General features: G+C 37.7%; 1 protein-coding gene across 1 annotated transcript in view; it reads right to left on the bottom strand.

The window, feature by feature from the left end:
* The window catches only part of CNGB3 (cyclic nucleotide gated channel subunit beta 3), a 170,822-nt gene that overhangs the window by 26,799 nt on the left and 124,943 nt on the right, over positions 1 to 19,080 (bottom strand). The window contains exons 14-15 of the mRNA XM_004047247.5: positions 10,659 to 10,742; positions 3,166 to 3,284 (exon numbers count right to left, since the gene is read on the bottom strand). Of these exons, the coding sequence (XP_004047295.5) occupies positions 3,166 to 3,284; positions 10,659 to 10,742 (203 nt within the window). The remainder of the gene's footprint in view (positions 1 to 3,165; positions 3,285 to 10,658; positions 10,743 to 19,080) is intronic.

The following is a 19,080-nucleotide window of genomic DNA, read 5'->3' on the forward strand; positions in this document are numbered from 1 at the left end:
TCTAGTTCTTACATTTTAGTAGCTCAGTCTGTTGGAGAGACCTGTCTGAACAAATTAATTATAAATCAGTAGTAATTACTGCAATAAATGCATGAATGAAATGCTATGGAAGCATAGAATAAAGAGTAACTAGTTGTTTTAGGTGTTAAAGATGGCTTCAAAAAGGTGGCATTTGAAGGAGGAATGAAAAATTTCCAGGGGAGGATATTCCGAAGAGAGATGAAACCAATAGAAAATCCTATTGAAATCATAATGGCAACACAAGAATAAAAACTCAGATGTGTTTTAAGAAAAATGACATTTTAACAGAAACAGAATGCAGACAGGAAGTGGTTAAATACATTCAGTGAATAAGACTTGGGACTAAACGTACGTGTAAGGAAAATGATGGAGCTGGAACCACCACAAGGCCATCTCTCAGCAGACCGTGGGTCTCTCTTTTAGAAATGGGGTATCTTCACTTTTCAGATGATAATTGGAAATGTGGTCTGGGTTTTCTCAATGACAGGCTGTTAATCTATATTTTAGTCAGGGTTTTGCTCTTTTGGATTAATATATAATGTCCTTGAAAGCCCTTAATGTTTTTCTTTATTTTTTTTTTTTTCCTGAGGAAAAAGAACTCTTTTAAAGGCTACATGATAGTGCTGGATTTAGCTCATTTTAACAAAGGTCACAGCATTTTTGAGTAGTAAACACTATTACTAGATCTTTTCAGTATCTGGATGTTTGGCAGGCATACCTCCAGCTCTGGAATAAATGACTAGAGCTTCAGCGGCATATGACAGCTGTGGGCCTGTGAAGCCTGTGGGTATCTGGAAAGAGGCAGATGCATCCTGTTTCCCCGTAACCACAGCCGAAAAGAGAATCAAGGCAAAAAGCTCCCTTTTACTTGAATCAACCAAACTACTGAGCAAGTTTAAAGTTGGTCTGTTCTACTGGTTTCAATTTGGCCTTAGAAACCAAATGGGTAATAGGAGATTTATTTGAGAAGCTGCTGTCAGGAATCTAGGATTACTTTCAGTTGCAACTCAGAAACACCTGGATTCAATTCCTAGGGTATTTCCTCCTGTGATGATCATATCAGCAATTAACATACTTGTATTTATAAAGCTTATTCTTCAGGGAGTACTCAACCCTTGGGAAAGGTCAGCTAATTAATTTCTGCAGTGTTTCAGATTAAACTGTTGCATGTTTTATGACCTTGAGGATTACAGTGATTATTAAGTCACAAAATATTAAATCACTTTTGCAAGGACTCCCAGGAAGGAAATGATAGAAAACAGGCAAAGAACTCAGGTCTTGTATGTTCTGAGAAGTGTTTCCACCACTGCCCAAGAGCAAGATCCTCAGAGGATCACCTTAACAAATAATCAGTCGTTAAACAAGGAGAAAAAAATTAAAAAGAGAAGCCACATTAATAACAGAGAAATAACATGTTTCAACATTCCAAAGAAACCCTAACGATGCTAATGTGAAGTCATCTAAAATTATCCATATTTCCAGAACACAAAGATAACTTCTTAGCAGCTATGAAATTAGAGACTGGAAATTTCTTCTGTGACGTGGTATAAAGATCACTGGACCCCAATCCATGGAGACCCAGGTTTGAATGTTGTCCCTATAATCCATTAGCAATGGTGTCCTGGGAAAGATATAGTACTTGGCATCTTGGGATAGCAATTTTCTCAGTTATGAAATGAATATATTAATAACTGCCTGACAGGGTACTCTTCTATTCATCATATGAGCCAGTATCCCAGTTCCAGACACCATCATCTTTCACTTGAGCCACCACAGTTGACTTCTAACTGGACTCTATTCATTCTTGCTCCTCTACTGTATCTTTTCCACATAGCTGTTGAAGTCGTCTTTTAAAATAATAATTCAGAGTGTGTCATTCTTTTGCCTAAAACCCTCTACTGGCATTCATTCATATTTAGAAAAAGACATAAATTCCTATCATGGCGTAAAAGACCATGTTATCTGGGTCTTGCTCACCTATTTGGCCTCATCTCCCCAGTGTTCTTGTTCACTGTACTCCAGCCGTATTGACCTTTCTACCCCTTGACCAGACAAGCTTGCTTTACCTCTAGCCCTTTGGTAATCAGAGAGGCTCTTCCCCCAATTCTGAATGGCTGATCCTTTACTCTTTCAAATCTCAGGTCAAATATTATCTCCCTAGAGAGGTCATTCCTGACCACTGCATCTAAGTTATGTCCTGTTACTTTCTAACCATTTTTTCCTTCATAGTAGTTATTACAATGTGAATTCATCTTGTCTAGCTAATTAACTATTTATTATCAGTTTTCCCTGACTGGACTATAAGCTCTGTCAGGGGCCATATCTTGTCTAATATTTTTATATAGTTTATTCCTACAGTTAAGAGCAATACCTGACAATCTAGCACGTACTAGGCACTCAATAAATCTTTTTTGGTTGAATAAGGAATAAATGTGATAATGCATATAGAAGTGTTTAGCTCACAAAATGCTTAAATTTGCTGTCTATATTTTTCCTCTTGGGGAGTTTCTTGTTCTAGAATAAACTTTTCCTGACCAATAAGAAACAATGGTAAAAATAATCAATATTTATTGAGTTGTTAATAGGTGCCAGGCAGTGTTCTAAGTGCTTTTAGTGAATTAACTCATTTACCAACACTTTAAGATATGTTCTATTATTATCCTAATTATTAAGGTGAGGAAACTGAGGAACAGTGGGGACAAGTAACAGAGGAAAAAAGCCAGTAGTGGTGAAACTGGAGTTTAAACTCAGGAAATTTGGTCCCACAACTGTGATCACATCCCTAGCCTATGCAAGACCCCCTTGTTAGGAAGGCTTTCAAGTTTTCCAACAATCTGGTAACAACCCTCCAAACCTCTTCTCTCATTAACTAATTCATCTGCACATCCATTCAACATATACCGGGAACCTGCTTTATGCCAGGCACTGCTCTAGGTCCTGGACTAAAGAGCTGAATGACCCAGTTCTTTTCCTTAGGTCTCTTTGGTGAAGGGATGAATAAAAATATCAAAATCCTTATTTTACGAATGCTCTCAGCACAATCAAACCTTTGATAAATCTGAGTGGGAACTTATTTTACTACCTAAGACTTTTCTTTTATGACAAATGATGGACTTCAATATTTATGAAGTATCTTTCAGATACCTGATTTCTCCAAACACTGACCCAGCTTTCAGAGTAACCAGAACTTTAGTACCATCAGGGCCTCCAAGAACTTGGACTTCTCCATGCTTGATGATATACATTTCCTTGCCAATTTCTCCCTACATTTTAAATATAAAGAGGAAATGGTAGTTACTTTATTCTTGATAATTATGCTGTAAATTAAGAAATATAAACTCTTTTAGAGGAGTAAATATAAATGAAGGAAGCAAAGAACATTAGTGTAAAATTAATTATCTTAAGACCTAAAGTATTTACAGACATGGGTTGAACATACCATGTGAAAGAAAATGATTAGGAAGATGATACTTCTCAACACATGAGTACTGTTTGCCTCCCTTGGATACATGAAGATATTTCAGTTATCACATTGCTTTAGGAAGGACCCTGGGTAGAGGAAGTAATTGATTTTAAGCATGGTCGAACCTGGCTTTGATGACCACCACTATGCTTGGAAGAAGTTGCTTGGTCTAGCCAAAGAGCATAGACTGCAGCCTTTCAAAGGTCAATTCTATTCATCTACCCATGGCACTGAGGTCTGATTTGGGGAATTGGGGCATAGGAGACCTTTGAGTTATTATTAGTATTCCATACTGAGATAAAGTATTAATGCAGCAGGTTGTTTTACTCGGTTCTTGCCTATCTTTGGGGACTCTTGGGACCAGGGCAATGATCTTTGTTCAAGCCCTAAGAATTAAACTCCTGGAATGTTCACATAGCCACTGGTTACTGGTGTTATTCTATATTCCTGAGCCAGTATAGCAGGATGTATCAGGCTGTCAACACTATTTAATATAATCACAAAGATTTATGATGTGTACCTTGTACATAGTTTGAAAGTCTGAATCACATCTGGTCATGCAGCTATATGCCCCATTTAAGAACACTGCACCCAAGACTAATATAAGCTTCCACCGGTGGAGATATTTTGTTCATGTTTCTGTGGTCCACTGGAGAGAAAAATGCATCCATGTGACCCTCATAGAAATAGGACCTAGTAAGCCTGTGTCTGATTTCTCTCGTGTTTGCCCATGTATATCTTTTTCTTGCTATTCCTGCATTTTATCCTTTGCTATAATAAATCTTAAGCCATAAATATAACTTTATGTTGAATTATATGAGTTCTTACAAGTAAATCACCAAACTAGTGGGTGGTTATGAGGCCCTTGGAACACATCTTCTCTAACTTCCAAAAAGAATAAATGTCTTACAAGAGACCTAAATGGCACTTAGGTCAAGAAAGGCTGTTAAACTCTAAATAGGCCAGATTGCGTAACACTAGGCAAACTATTTGGCTAGTAGTACCTACATGTCTGAATGAGTACTGCCTTGATCACCTTGAGCTATAAAAAAAAAAAAAATAGCATTAATACAATAAATTCACTTACTTGGCTTAGGAGGGGACTGGGTTATTTGAGTTAATCAAATATTCTCATTAACCATACTTTGAAAGAATTAGAATACACTAAAATCAACTCGAGATTAAAAGATTTTTTTTATTTTTTATTTTTAAAAATATTTAGCCTACATCATTCTTTGGAAGAAAAAAATATTGATTGTAGTTTACTCTCTGAGATGGCTGAGAGAATGTCTACTTTGTTGCAGTGCTGAACGCAGGCTTGACATATAGGAGACACTCATTTATGAATGAGGAAAATATAACTTAACTATTCTCTGGGAGATTTTAAAGTCTTTCCTTACACCTAGGTTTGTTTTCCTGAACATCAACTATTGCTGCTTTATAATTGCCGGGTTGTGTTTAAAGTTATCAGACTCCACCTTTTAGTTAACATCCAGGAAGCTGAAATTCTTATTTTATCTCCCCATTACTCTTATAAGGAAGGTAGAGTAAGTACTATTATTTCCTTTTTACAAAAATTAAAACAAAGGCACAGATTGGCTTAGCCAATTAGCTAAAGTTATATGACTCGGTAATTAGAAGCAAAGGAAGCCTAGAACCCACATCTCCTAACTGAGCAATGCAAGAAATACGTTTAAGTTTTGCATTGTGCAAAATACATTTTTAAATTAAAATTTTGGGGTTGGTTTTTTTTTTTTTTTTTTTGAGACAGGGTCTTGCTCTGTTCCCCAGGCTAGAGTGCAGTGGGCATGATCTCAGCTCACTGCAACCTCTGCTTCCTGGGTTCAAGTGATCCTCCCACCTCAGCCTCCTGAGTAGCTGGGACCACAGGCATAAGCCACCATGCCTGGCTAATTTTTGTATTTTTTGTAGAGACAGGGTTTTGCCATGTTGTCCAGGCTTGTCTTGAACTCCTGGACTTATGTGATCCTGCCACCTTAGCCTCCCAAAGTGTTGGAATTACAGTCGTGAGCCACTGCACCTGGCCTGTGCAAAATATTAAGCATATATTTATACTCAAAAACAGATAAAAGTAGAAATTCCAATATAGATGGATCTTATATTTATTTACATACTATTAATGCTAATAACAATATCATGTCTTTGCATATTACTTTAAAAAATCATTACATTATCTGACATTTACATAGCTCCTTATTTTAATTCCTATATTTGTTCTAGCAGAACATGCTACTTTATAACTGTAAAGCATTTCATAGATATTAATTCATCTAATTCTTGCAAAAATCTGAGTGAAGTCAAGTAGGAAAGGTATCATTACTCTTATTAAAAAATTGGCAGTCAAGGTTTAAAAAATTAAGTGTCTTGAGCAAACTTATAAGGCTCGCAGGTGACAGCGCCAGAACTAGCAGCACCTATGTCATCTGACTCTATATAATACATGAAGACAGACCACATCTAACGGTGACTCCAATATCAGAACTGATCTCTTAAAAACCAATGAAATAGCCATGAATGAATTAAAAAATAAGGCAAGATATCTGAAAATTAGTTTTCCAAGAGATACTTTAGGAAGTAATCATGAGGACAGGGTCATATTCCTTATTCTTTGCGTGAAGTAATTCTCAAGGAACTGGAATGATTTTTCAAAGGCAGTTATTACAACTGACTGGAGGTAGAAGTACATAGTGGGTACTTAAATACAGTTCAGCTCTTTTAATTATTTTTTAATGATCATTTCAATAATTTTCCAAGGAGATCTGGCATAATCAACGAACCAAAACTTCCACTATTTCTTGCATATTTCTAGGCTAATTTAAGCCTTTTCTGCAAGTTTAATTAGCATTCAAATTAAGTAGACATTCCTCAGAGAATAAGGGCTGACAGCATGTGCAAAATAAGATTGAACCAAGCTCTGGTTGTTAGCGAGTGGACTAATTTGGAGAAAGTATGAAAAAACAAGAGCTTCATGTAGAGTGAGGTAACCCCTGGAGATAGCGCCCTTCAAAATTTCAGGGTTTCTGTGTAGGAAGCTATTTCTAAGGCTCATGAGGGCTTTATGACACTCAAGGGCACCCCATCAGAAAAGAGCAGTGCTACTCAAAGTGTGGTTCCTGGGTCAGCAGCATCAGCATCACTAGGAGCTTGTTTAGAGGTGCAAATTCTCAGTTTACTGAGAGTTCTTACTGCAGAAATATGAATCAGAATTTTTGGGAATGAGGTCCCAGAAATTGGTGCTTTAACAAGAGCTCTAGGTGATTTCTGCCCTGCCATAGAGCATCTGAAGAAAACTCCCACTCTTTCAACCAGCCCAAGCTACCACTCAGTCAATTTCTGAACCATCCTGGGGATTAAGTAGGTCAGCAAACTTGGCCCCAAATGCTGTCATCTCTTAAATTATATAGATAACCTCAAATTGAACGTATTTTTTTCCTTCCCCTTGCCTTCAATATTTTGTGAAAATGATAAGCAAAACAAAGCTGACTTCAGCTGTCTCAAGTCCTGTCAAGTAACAGCCTTTCTTCTCTGTCAATATCTACTATCATGTAAATCCACTCTTAAAGAAATGTGACTTGTCATTCTAGTGTCTCCTTGTTTCTACTCTCCTGTGGGCGGCAAGCCACCCAGGTGCCGAGGCAAGAGACCAAGGACACGAGCTGTTCCAGTATAATAAAATATAAAATAAGAATAGTTATACCAGATATAGATCTTAGATATGATTATACATGAATATCATTAGTCATGAGTTTGTAGCAATTACTCTTTATTCCAATATTATAATAATCCTCGCTCTATAATCATAACCTAGGGAAAACCAGGCCATGCAGACATAGGAGCTGAGGGGACACAGTGAGAAGTGACCAGAAGACAAGAGTGCGAGCCTTCTGTTATGCCCAGACAGGGCCACCAGAAGGGCTCCTTGGTCTAGTGGTGACGCCAGCATCTGGGAAGACGCCCGTTGCCAGGTGGACCATGGTCTAGCGGTAGCAAAAAGTGTCAAGGAACAACACCCGCTACTTAGCAGACTGGGAAAGGGAGTCTCCTTTTCCCCGTGGGAGTTTAGAGAAGACTCTGCTCCTCCACCTCTTGTGGAGGACCTGACATCAGTCAGGCTCGCCCGCAGTTATCCGGAGGCCTAACCGTCTCCCTGTGATGCTGTGCTTCAGTGGTCACGCTCCTAGTCTGCCCTCATGTTCCATCCTGTACACCTGGCTCTGCCTTCTAAATAGCGGTAGTAAATTAGTGACAGTACTAAAAGTCTCTGATATGCAGAAATAATAGCGTAAGCTGTCTTTCTCTCTGTCTCCTCTCCCTCTCTGCCTCGGCAGCTAGGCAGGGAAGGGCCCCCTGTCCAGTGGACACGTGACCCACGTGACCTTACCTATCATTGGAGATGACTCACACTCTTTACCCTCCCCCTTTTGCTTTGTATCCAATAAATAACAGCCAGACATTCGGGGCCACTACCGGTCTCCGCGCATTGGTGGTAGTGGTCCCCCGGGCCCAGCTGTCTTTTCTTCTATCTCCTAGTCTTGTGTCTTTATTTCTACACTCTCTCATCGCCGCACACAGGGAGAAGCCCACAGACCCTGTGGGGCTGGTCCCTGCACTCTCCCACCTACTTATTCCTTTTCCTGCCTCATTTGTCTCCACTGATGTTTTTGTTATTGAGTGATGAATGTGATGTGAAGAAGAAATTAGAAATGAAAAGGCTGCATCTACTCTGCATTTCATACTTTGTTAAACAAATTTGCACTGCTTAGGGGCACAGGTGCTAGAGTTTATGTGAGTTATCACAATTTTCAATCTCTGTTGCTACTGGCCCCAAATGAAAGGACATGTTGTGGTGCATTAAAGTCATGTCATTTCAGTACACCACTGCCCCCAAGGGGTTCTTGGACTGCACTATGGCTTGTATTTGCCATTTTAATAAAATTGATTTCATATCACCAATCTGCCTTCTTTTAACTTGGACTAATTTGTGTGGGATTGTATATTCTTGGTTCCCATTTTATCATAATCTCTCTTCCATTTTCCCCCTTCATCTCTGAAAGCTCATTCTCAGTTGCCCTCTCTGACATTTCGTCATTGATCTCTTCAAACACTAGAGCTCTTCAAAGTTAGAGGCAAGGCCTTCTTCTCTGACCTTTCCTTTAGCTTTTCTTGAAGTCTGCTTCCTTTATATTACAGTTCCCAGTAAACCCCAGTTCCATCCTCTCTCATTAGACTGATTTTCACTGTGTACCTGGCATCTCCACCTGATGCCTTGAAGTACCTCATACTCCATTTGACTTTGTCGTTCACCACAGTCTCCATCACTCACTTGCTTCCGTTCCTTGGATATGCCAAGCTCCATCTTGCCTCTCGGCTCATGGCTCCAAGTCTTCATAAAAAATGCCATCCTGTCCACTTTTTTTTTTTTAAACTAAAGAACTATTTATCTTTAGATTTTTCAAAGGTCACTTCTGACAACCTAATAACCTCCCCATCTCCCAACCCTGGATCTAAATTAAATGTCTTTGCCACTACATACTCTTCTGGCAACTTCTATTTTCCCTTTATACAACTTAGCACATTTTGGAATTATGCATTGACTTAATTTCACTTGTTTATAGCTTGTCTCTCCCATGAAGCCAGTGGTTCTCAGTTTTGGCTGCATTTTAGAATGATATAGGAGTTTTAAATAATACTGGTATATGGCCTCCATCTAGACCAAATCAATCACTGAGGGGTGGAGCCCAGACGTCTTCATTCAGGTGATTCTGATGTGCACTGTGGATTGAATACCACAGCACTAGAAAGGTAGGCCCCTAAAGGACAAGAACCATCTTTTTTTTGCTCAGTGCCCTCCACTGTTTCTGGCTCATCATATTGAGAAATATTTACCGAGTTTTGTGGAATAAATCATTCTAAAATTGTTCTAACATTTACCTTATTATAGTTCTCTGCACTCCCTCTATAGACACAGTTCCTTCCTTTTTGCCTTAGCTCACATTTCTTTCCTCTACCCAGAACGCCTATTTCCTCTTTTACTTGGTGTACTCCAATTCATTTTTCAAGACTTAGCTCAGACATCATCTTCTCTAGGAAATCTTACCGTAACCAGGAAGGACAGGTGCCCCTCCTTTACGTCCTACAACAGCGTGTGCTTGCTTTGACCATAGCATTTAACACATTATTTGGAAATGATAAAAGTGCCTCTCATCTTTGTTCGCTTGTGAACTCACCAAGGTGTTGGATCATCTTGCATTTTTTGAACTACTCATTTTTCTTTTTAAATTTTGATTATTGAGTTTATCTTTGGTTTAGTCTGTCACGATCTAAATCCCAGGGTCATCATTCCTTTCCTCTCCCTTAAGTTAGTGATCAGAAATATGCAAAAATATTTATCTGAGGGGATGTTCTTTTTATTTATAATAGCAAACATTTGAAAATTGATCCTGACACATCCATAGACTGAAACATCATGCAGCTTTAAAAAATCATATTGTAGATTACTTAATACATAGTGTTTATATGATATATTGTTACATGACAAAACATGTTTCAAAACATATGTACAGTATGATGCCACTTTTATAACACAAGCTTTATCTATCCATCAGTCAGTATAAAAAGATAGGCCAAAATATATGAATTATTATTGGATGGTGGTATTTATGTCCTTATGTTTTTATGTGTTTTCTATTTTAAAATAATGAACATGCATTATTTTGTAATCATAAAAAGCACAGTACAGTTTTTTAAAATGTGGCATTGGTTATTCACTACTTGGGAGAGCAAAATGAAGGTAACTGATATTTTGCCGAAGACATAAAAAAGGCTGAACCACCTATCGCTTCTGTAACTTTTTCCTCCACTTTAAATATTTGAAATTAATAAGCTGTGACGACTGATAATTAACATTTAAACAGAGCAGTTTTTCAGACTACCCACACTTCTATCCTATAATATAAGTAATGAAATCCATATTGTCTTGTTCCTTTGTGAACTCTGAGAGCACATTATTGCTGTACAGAGCTATATATCATAATTATTTCTATACTATGGAATTCACCCTGAATAAATTTTGTTTAAACAATGCTCTTGACTTATGTCCGAAATCCTCAAATGCATTTATTAGTTGTGCATTTGAAAAATAGCATGCACTCACCTTTTTGCAGACAAAGTCACCAGGCAAGTAGAGAACGGATTTCAATCTTAGCAACATGTCATAAATCATCTGTGTATCACAACCCTATATAAAAAGAAAAATAATTCTTATAGAAACAACTAAAGGCCAATATTCCAAATGAATTCAAAACTCAATGAAAATAAACAGTAATATATATTGTCTGCATTAGCATAAAAATATTAACTGCCAATGGCTATGGACATGTCATGACTCAAAATTTAGAAAAAAAATACCTATAGTATAATGGCAAGAATTTAGATCTTGCTCAGATAGACTTGGGTGTGAATCCTGTCTCTACTACATATTGCTACATAACCTCTCATCCTCAGTTTCCTAACCTGTAAAATGGGGATAAAAATGGTACTTATAACAAAAACTTAATGTGGTACTTAATGATAGCTATTAATGATAATATACTAATAATAGATTGTTAGTATATTAGGACCAACATAGATCAAAATCTTTGCTAGATATTTTTCTTTCTTAAAACATGTTTCACACCATTGTTAGATATTATTATTTAACCTTGCAGGCTGGTCTATCTTTCTTCTCCAACTCAATTATCTTCTTAAGGCAGGGAAAAAAAAGTACACGATAGATACAAAAGCAGTATCTGTTGAGTGAATGATTGTTCATATTCACTTTAATAGTGTGAGAAACACTGGCTATAGGTCTATATTTGTCATCTGTTTAAATAATTATATCTATATGAGCTAAAAAAATCTTTAGGTGCTACAAAAAACTCACTTACATAGTAGTTTTGAATCTTTTGCTTTCAACAAATATATATTTTTTCATTTTCTCTCAGAGCTGCTAACATGTAACAGCTTTCCTCTTGTGGGTGGTCCTGTCCACTCCTTGAGGGAATTATGATTTTGCTGTGAACTAATTGTACAGTCAGTGGCAGAGAAAGGAGAAGCAAAGGGTCTGCTTCCAATTTGTGGATCAAACAATCATTCCTTTAGCAATCACCAGTTTTCTGTAATAGCTTCAGTAGCAGACACTTGACCTAGATCCATATGAAATTTAGACTTCAGGGTTGCTTGACTGATAAGGCAAGCTAATAATTTATGATTGAAGTATCTCCAAGTAGCCATTGGTGAGAAGCATTCAGATGAATGTGGTGTTAGAATTTTTAAAAATCACTTCAGAAAGTATAGCTTTTGGTTCTCTAGGATAGAAAAAAAAGGCCAAGGCCAGAAGACATATCTTCTTAATACAGTCTAACAAATACTGATGAGAAGCTGTTTTGAGCAAGGCTTTGTATGATAACCTTGGAGGAATTAAAGATGAAAGAAAGTAAGTCTAGTTGGGGTGATCTTGTAAGTAAGCAGAAAAGCTGTAATTGATGGTAGAAGATAATCATGTCATAAAACATTCCACAAATATCCATAAAACTTATAAGATAAAGAGAGTTAATTTTGCTTGGGAGTGGGATGGGAGAGATGGGAAGCACCAGGAAAGTGCTCATTTGGGTAACAAAATTTGAATCATTTGAGGATGAGGATGATTTGTATTTGCAAAGATGCACAAAGCCCCTTTTATGCAGAGGGAAATTTACCTTTTCTTTGGTTGTTATGTATTTGCTTTGTGCAAAGTATACACGTTTTATTTATATTTGTTTTAGTCCTACTATGTCTGATAGGTTACCATATTTGCTAAAGCAAATTACAAACGTAATTTTTTTCTAAAAGGCATGGTTCTTTTGTTTTTAGTAAAAATTAAATAAATGTCCCAAGTGCTTAATTTCTTTAAATGCTGTCATCATTTCAGAATAATTTCACTTCAGAAATTGGTATTCTGATCCATTTAAAACTCACTTAGAAAAAGGCAAATAGACTTTGAATTGATTTTTGGATCTTCTCCACTAAAGAAAATTTGTGTCTTTGATATGGTAAAGAAAATCCACTTGAAATATGCTTGGAAGTTCTTGAACATGTACATGTCTGGAATATTTCTGCAATGAAGGTAACTCTCAGTCACTCATGTCCATGGAGAAGATTTACATTGTAAATGATCAGAAATAGAAGATCTCAAAAGACCCACTTATATTTGTTTCCATATAAATAATTTGAATTTTTGGCACTAATTTTTAAGGTTTTAATTATAATTTGTAAATCAAAAATGAAATTTTTATTCCTTGAACAATTCCTATCAGAATGTATTTTGATGAAAATTCCCAGCTATATTAAGTTATATTCATGGGAAATATTAGTGATTTTAAATATTGTTTTCCTGTGGAAGTAATTCTGATTTCATATAAGTACATATATAATATAAAAATTATATATGTGTATATAATATGTACGTATAATATATAATATAAAATATATATTATAAAAATTATATACAATTTAATTATATATAATTATATACATGTAAAATAGAAATACTGCCACAGTAATCAGAATATATGTATATATACACACACACAAATATGTGTGTGTATAGTAAATTCTTATAATTTTATGTTGCCTTGGCACCAATTTTGAATATAAGTTTAACTTTCTCATACTGGAAGTGGGACCAGTCACACTTGACAAGGTTTCCAGTTCTCTACCTCTTCCCAGTTCCTCAGTGTGGTTGATCCAGATACCTGCTTTATACCACTGCCTCCTGGTGACCACCTCTCTATGGTACAGCTGGATGCAATTGACTAGAATTGCCCCACTGACCCCCAGAGCCCACGTAGACGAGCAGATATTCCACAGTAACTACCTGTCAGTCACAGCAAGGCCCCATGGAACTCATGTCTGCTTGCTGTAAACCAACCTGTTAGAACTTCCCCTGGGAAACCTCCCTGGGTAACACCCCGGATCCCAAAAAGGCTTTGGCCCATTCTCTCTCTCTCCCCACTGGTTGAGCACGAGTGTTACCCCTTCCCATTGGCCCTGTGAGGCGTGCTGCCCTCTTCTGTCTGGGATCTGTAGGTAATAAAAATGCTTCTATTACTTCATGGGTTTTGTTGTGCTGCTGCTTCTGTGTCTCGCCTGACTGACATATCCAAACCTAACTTTTTTTTTTTTCCAGTAGAGGGTTTTCCTAGGGAGTGGCTGTCTTATAGGAATAAACTGGACACGGGTCAGACGAAAGCCACAAGGGCATCGGCCAATATAAACAAATTCCCTGTGAAAGAAATGTCTGTTCATGGTCGACCACCTAGGCATGAGGTCGCCAACCGGGATCAAGAAGTATCCCATGAAAGGCACACTGTGAACAGCCACCACCCATCCTCTGGAACCCCGTGAGGGCAAGGCTGGAGTTTATGGCCACTCTCCCAAGACAGAACCCAAGACCAAATGAGAGGAAATCCTAAAAATGTGGCAGCACAGTTGGCCTCCGTATCCATGGATTCCACCTCCACGGGTTCAAACAACTGTGGATGGAGAATATTCAGAAAAAAAAAATAGCAATACCACAATAACAAAATACAAACCAAAAATACGGTATAACTACTATTTACATTGCATTTGGTACTATAAGTAATCTATAGATGAGTTAAAGTGTACAGGAGGATGTGGGTAGGTGATATGCAAATACTATGCCACAGATTTTGGTTTCCTCAGGGGTCCTGGAACCAATCCCCTGTGGATACCATGGGGTAGACTATATTTTTTTCAATACTGAAAAAATTGGAAACAACATACTGTCAATCTATGGGCAGATAAAATATTGAATATTTGTAGATCGGAATATCACAAAGTGGTTAAAATAAACTACAGATCGGCCGGGTGTGGTGGCTCACACCTGTAATCCCAGATTTTGGAGGCTGAGGTGGGTGGATTGCATGAGCTCAGGAGTTTGAGACCAGCTTGGCCAACATGGCAAAACCCCATCTCTACTAAAAATACAAAAATTAGCTGGGCATGGTGACACGTGACTGTAATCCCAGCTACTTGGGAGGCTGAAGTGGCAAGATCGCTAGAACCTGGGAGGCGGAGGTTGCAGTGAGCCAAGATTGCACCATTACTCTCTAGCCTGGGTGACAGAGTGAGACCCTGTCTTAAAAAAATAAATTAATTGACTAAAAAATGAAAATAAAGATAAAAATAAAATAAACTATACATATTTAAATATATGATTAAACTCAACCAATAGTGTGGTCTGAATATAGAATATATTCAGTATGATTCCACCTACAAAAATCTAAACACACTACTACCAGTTTATGTTTATATGGCCATAAAGTAAAATGGTAAAGATGAGGAGTGGCAGGATATCCTCAGATGAGGGTCATCTTAGTGGCCACCTTTAGGGAGGGAGGAAGGAGAATGGGTTTGGGGAGAACTGATGAAACTTCAACTTTCATTTTTATTAATTTTAAATTTTAAGAAAATAAAAGTGTCTCCCTTTGTGGAGAAATGTGTTTAGTCTTCTTTCCCCTTTTATCCTTTAGGTGGGCTCAGGGACAGATAGCACCAGTGAAGGAAATCGGATCAATGGGAAGCGTGAGACCAACCTAGGAGATAAGCCTGAACATAGATAAGCAAACAATTAGCACTTTTCTTGGCAGGAATACACACAAGCACTTACATCGATAGCTTTCAGCTGACGGCTTGGATTTTCTCAGAGAAAAACATTTGAACCAATCTAAATATGTCTTTTTATTAACATACTTGGATAGCACATGGATCAAGTCATGCAAACTGAATCTAGCAGCTGTATATAGTAAAAACTTACAATTTAAATTTCACCAGTTAAGTGATCCTGTCCCCTAATGATTACTTTATGAAAAGATGCCACTAGCTTTGGGGCAGCTTTGGTTTAGGACTAAATCTTTCTTATTTGGATTTAGGCCTAGTGAAATAAAGTTTGCATTATGATGTCATTATATTTTATAATGTGTTTGAGAACTATTATTATTCTCTTTTTTTTTCTTCAGAAAATGATTATTTTCTTGAGATATACATTGCTTCATTATTGTGTGATTAAAAAGAATTACATCCTGGGGCTTTTTCTCTTGGCAACCCAGCTCCATTTTGTTTACAGTTAGGAAATTTTCTGATGTATGAAAAGACAGGATTGCTTTGTAAATGTCTCTTTTTTCTATAAAGTGAGAGTAACTGAGAAAGTATCAACATTAACGTTATATTAGTACATAATATTTATATTATGTTTTACTGTCTTACCCTTACCTGCTTAATTCTTCCAGCCTCCCATTGATGCCTGGCATTAATGAATATATGGTCATCACTCCTGGCTTTTAGATAAGAACTGGAGTCCCAGGAAGCCTGTCGACTTTCTCTAAGGTCACACATGCGGTAGGTATTGGAGGAAGAGTATCACCAGAGTGTGTGTTTTTATCTACACTTGGAGCAACTTGAGATCAAAGTGTTTGTATTATTCACTCTTGTATCCTTAGTGTCTCATCAGGGTTTAGGGCATGTTGGATGCTAAATAAAAATGGGCTGACATATAGAATGAAGCTGTTAGAAATTATTCCATTTTGGACAATGAGAAATTCAGTGCTGTATAGCTGTGTTATAGATTTGAATGAGGATATTGGAGATTTGAATGGAGTTGGGAGAAATGTTATTTTGATTCACAACAGAGCCATAGGTTAGATGGTGGTTCTTGTACCCAGGAAATTCCACTTTTAATAATGGCAAGCTCCGAATACAATTGTAAAGTTGGTAAAATGTTTCCTTGGAATGCGTACCCTCTTAGTCCTATAGAATTTCTCCATTTCTAGGCTCATTTCTGCTTTCTTTGAAACAGAACTTAAGATATCATCAGTATTTTATAACTCACTGTGAATTTAAGTCACTCTCAAGTATAAGCAATGGTCTTCAGGGCTTTTTCCATCTCAGCCTGTTTATTACAAAAAGACGTGCTTTGTTCTATCTTAAACCCCATTCTCATTAAACAAGTAAGTTATAGGTGATATGACTAGGGTAGGGAATTCTGAATTCAGTTCTTCATGCCATCGACTATGCGAGGCATGATACTGATTGGTAGCTGTTGGGACCAGCAAAGTCAAATGTGATAAAAAATTTGCAAAGTGCTGTGATGTCATAATTTTTAATATTACTTCTAAGTAATATTAGACCTAAACTTACAGTCAATATTTGCAACACTAGTAAAAATCATCTTCGTCAAACTTTCTCTGAAAATTGGCAATAGTTCTACTTTTCTAGGAGTTTGGGTCAAAGTGGGAAGTCATGAGTTAGACGGAACTCTGAGGATGAAACTAATCCAGCAGTCCCCAATCTTTTTGGCACCAGGGACCAGTTTTGTGGAAGACAATTTTTTCACTGATGTGAAGTTGTGGGGATGGTTTCAGGATGATTCAAGCACATTACATTTATTGTGCATTTTCTTTCTATTTATTATTACATTGTAATATATAACAAAATGATTATACAACTCACCATAATGTAGAATCAGTGGGAGCCCTGAGCTTGCTTACCTGCAACTAGACAGTCCCATCTGGGGGTGATGGGAGACAGTGAGGAATTACCAGGCATTAGATTCTCATAAGGCAAGTGCAACCTAGCTCTCTCGCAAGCATAGTTCACAATAGGGTTCTGCTCCTATGAGAATCTAATGCCACTGCTGATCTGACAGGAGGCGGAGCTTGGGTGGTAATGTCAGCAATGAGCAGCGGTTGTAAATACAGATGAAGCTGCTCTCACTGACCCACCACTCAACTCCTTCTTTGCTGCCCGGTTCCCAAAAGGCCACCGTCTGGCACTGGTCTGTGGCCCTGGGGTGGGGACACCTGATCTAATCAATTTTTCTATGATCAGGCAAGGCCACAGGAAGAATCTGATTTTACCTGTGTAGAAACTCCCACATGGTTGCATCAGTTTTATTTCTCCATTTAATAATAACTATGTAACTTACTATATGCCAGGTCCTGATATAAGTGCTTCATATGTTTTGAGTCCCTTACAACCAAGTATGTTATCTCATTTATTTAGTATCTCCCCTCCCTATCGGAGGGCTCCAGAGGGCAGAAACAACATGGCTGCAGTAGCTGGGCAGTAGCCCTCCATGTCTGGCTCAGTGCTTTAGACAGGTCAACTGCTGAGGATGTATAGTTGAATGGAGTTCATTTAGATTATAAACTCACTATTCAAAATATTTTTTAAAAGTCTAGCAACAATACTTTATTTCTAATACCATTAGGGTAAAAATAAAGTTGGTAGAAATGAAACACAAATCTCACTGTAGTCTCACTCTCACGTTCTGATTTCGGGCCCTGTGGAGTAAATATGTGATGACATATCAGATAAGTAGGATGTCACTGCTGGGGATCTGCATGTGAGTGCTAGAAAGCATGCTGCCATTCCGGTTCTCTTCCTGGCTCAGTCTGTCACTCACACACAAAAAACACTTCCTTCTCATCCTTCCGTCCACAGAAGTCACAGCCTTTGCAGGCTCTCTTTGCCACATAATCGCAAACAATGAGTCAAAGATCCCAGTGAGGTGTCCTGTTGGGATGGGTTCTGCATAATTACCAGAGCAGCAAATAGACATATTGTGCCTTCCTTGTCGGACTGTAGTACCTACATTCCAATTTTGGTATCTCTGGGTCTCTGGTTTCCTACTGAACTGCGGGCTGTTTCTAAAGGATGCGATTCTAATGCAAGCCACTAGGTGGCACAATAGAACTTTTATTAAAGTTTCTCCTATTTCTGGTAATGCAGTAGTAGAGGCAAAATGTGGTTTCCCCAGCATTTAATTTGATAAAATATATTTAAAAATCGAGATCGAAATAATAAATCATCAGAAATGAGGGGAAATTGCCCAATCTCATAGAAATGAATCGCTCCTTATTAGCTTAATACTTGTGCTTGGGCCTGGAATAACGTGAAATCTGCAAGGAAGAGGAAACATTTTTGTGAAAAATTAATATATATATATAATTTGACTATTCATCTCTGAGCTATTTCAAATCTCTGATCACCCATGTTGAAGCAGCAAATCTTACTAATTAACCACAATTTATTGAAGCAAAGTTTTAGTGAAAATCTGTGACTCTAATTCCACCTGCTTTGATTAAGAGGAGAAAAAACCTACATGAGATTCAGAGGCTTTTCTGAGCAGGAAAGTAGAAAAGTGTATGTGACTGTAGGTATCTATCTGATGTGCCAAGTCTTAGTCTGTGAATATCGCCAAAGGATTGCCATGGTCTTGACACTTTTTTTTTTTTTTTTTTTTTTTTGAGACAGGGTCTCGCTCCGTTTCCCAGGCTGGAATACAGAGGAACAATCATGGCTCACCGCAGCCTCAACCTCCTGGGCTCAGGTGATACTCTTGCCTTGGCCTCCTGAGTAGTAGGGACTACAGGCACCTGGCTAAATTTTCTATTATTTGTAAAGATGAGGTCCCACTATGTTGCCAGGCTGGTTTTGAGCTCCTGGGCTCAGGCAATCCTCTTGCCTCAACCTCCCAA

This window comes from Gorilla gorilla, chromosome 7, assembly GCF_029281585.2.
Source record: "Gorilla gorilla gorilla isolate KB3781 chromosome 7, NHGRI_mGorGor1-v2.1_pri, whole genome shotgun sequence".
Lineage (NCBI taxonomy): Eukaryota > Metazoa > Chordata > Mammalia > Primates > Hominidae > Gorilla > Gorilla gorilla.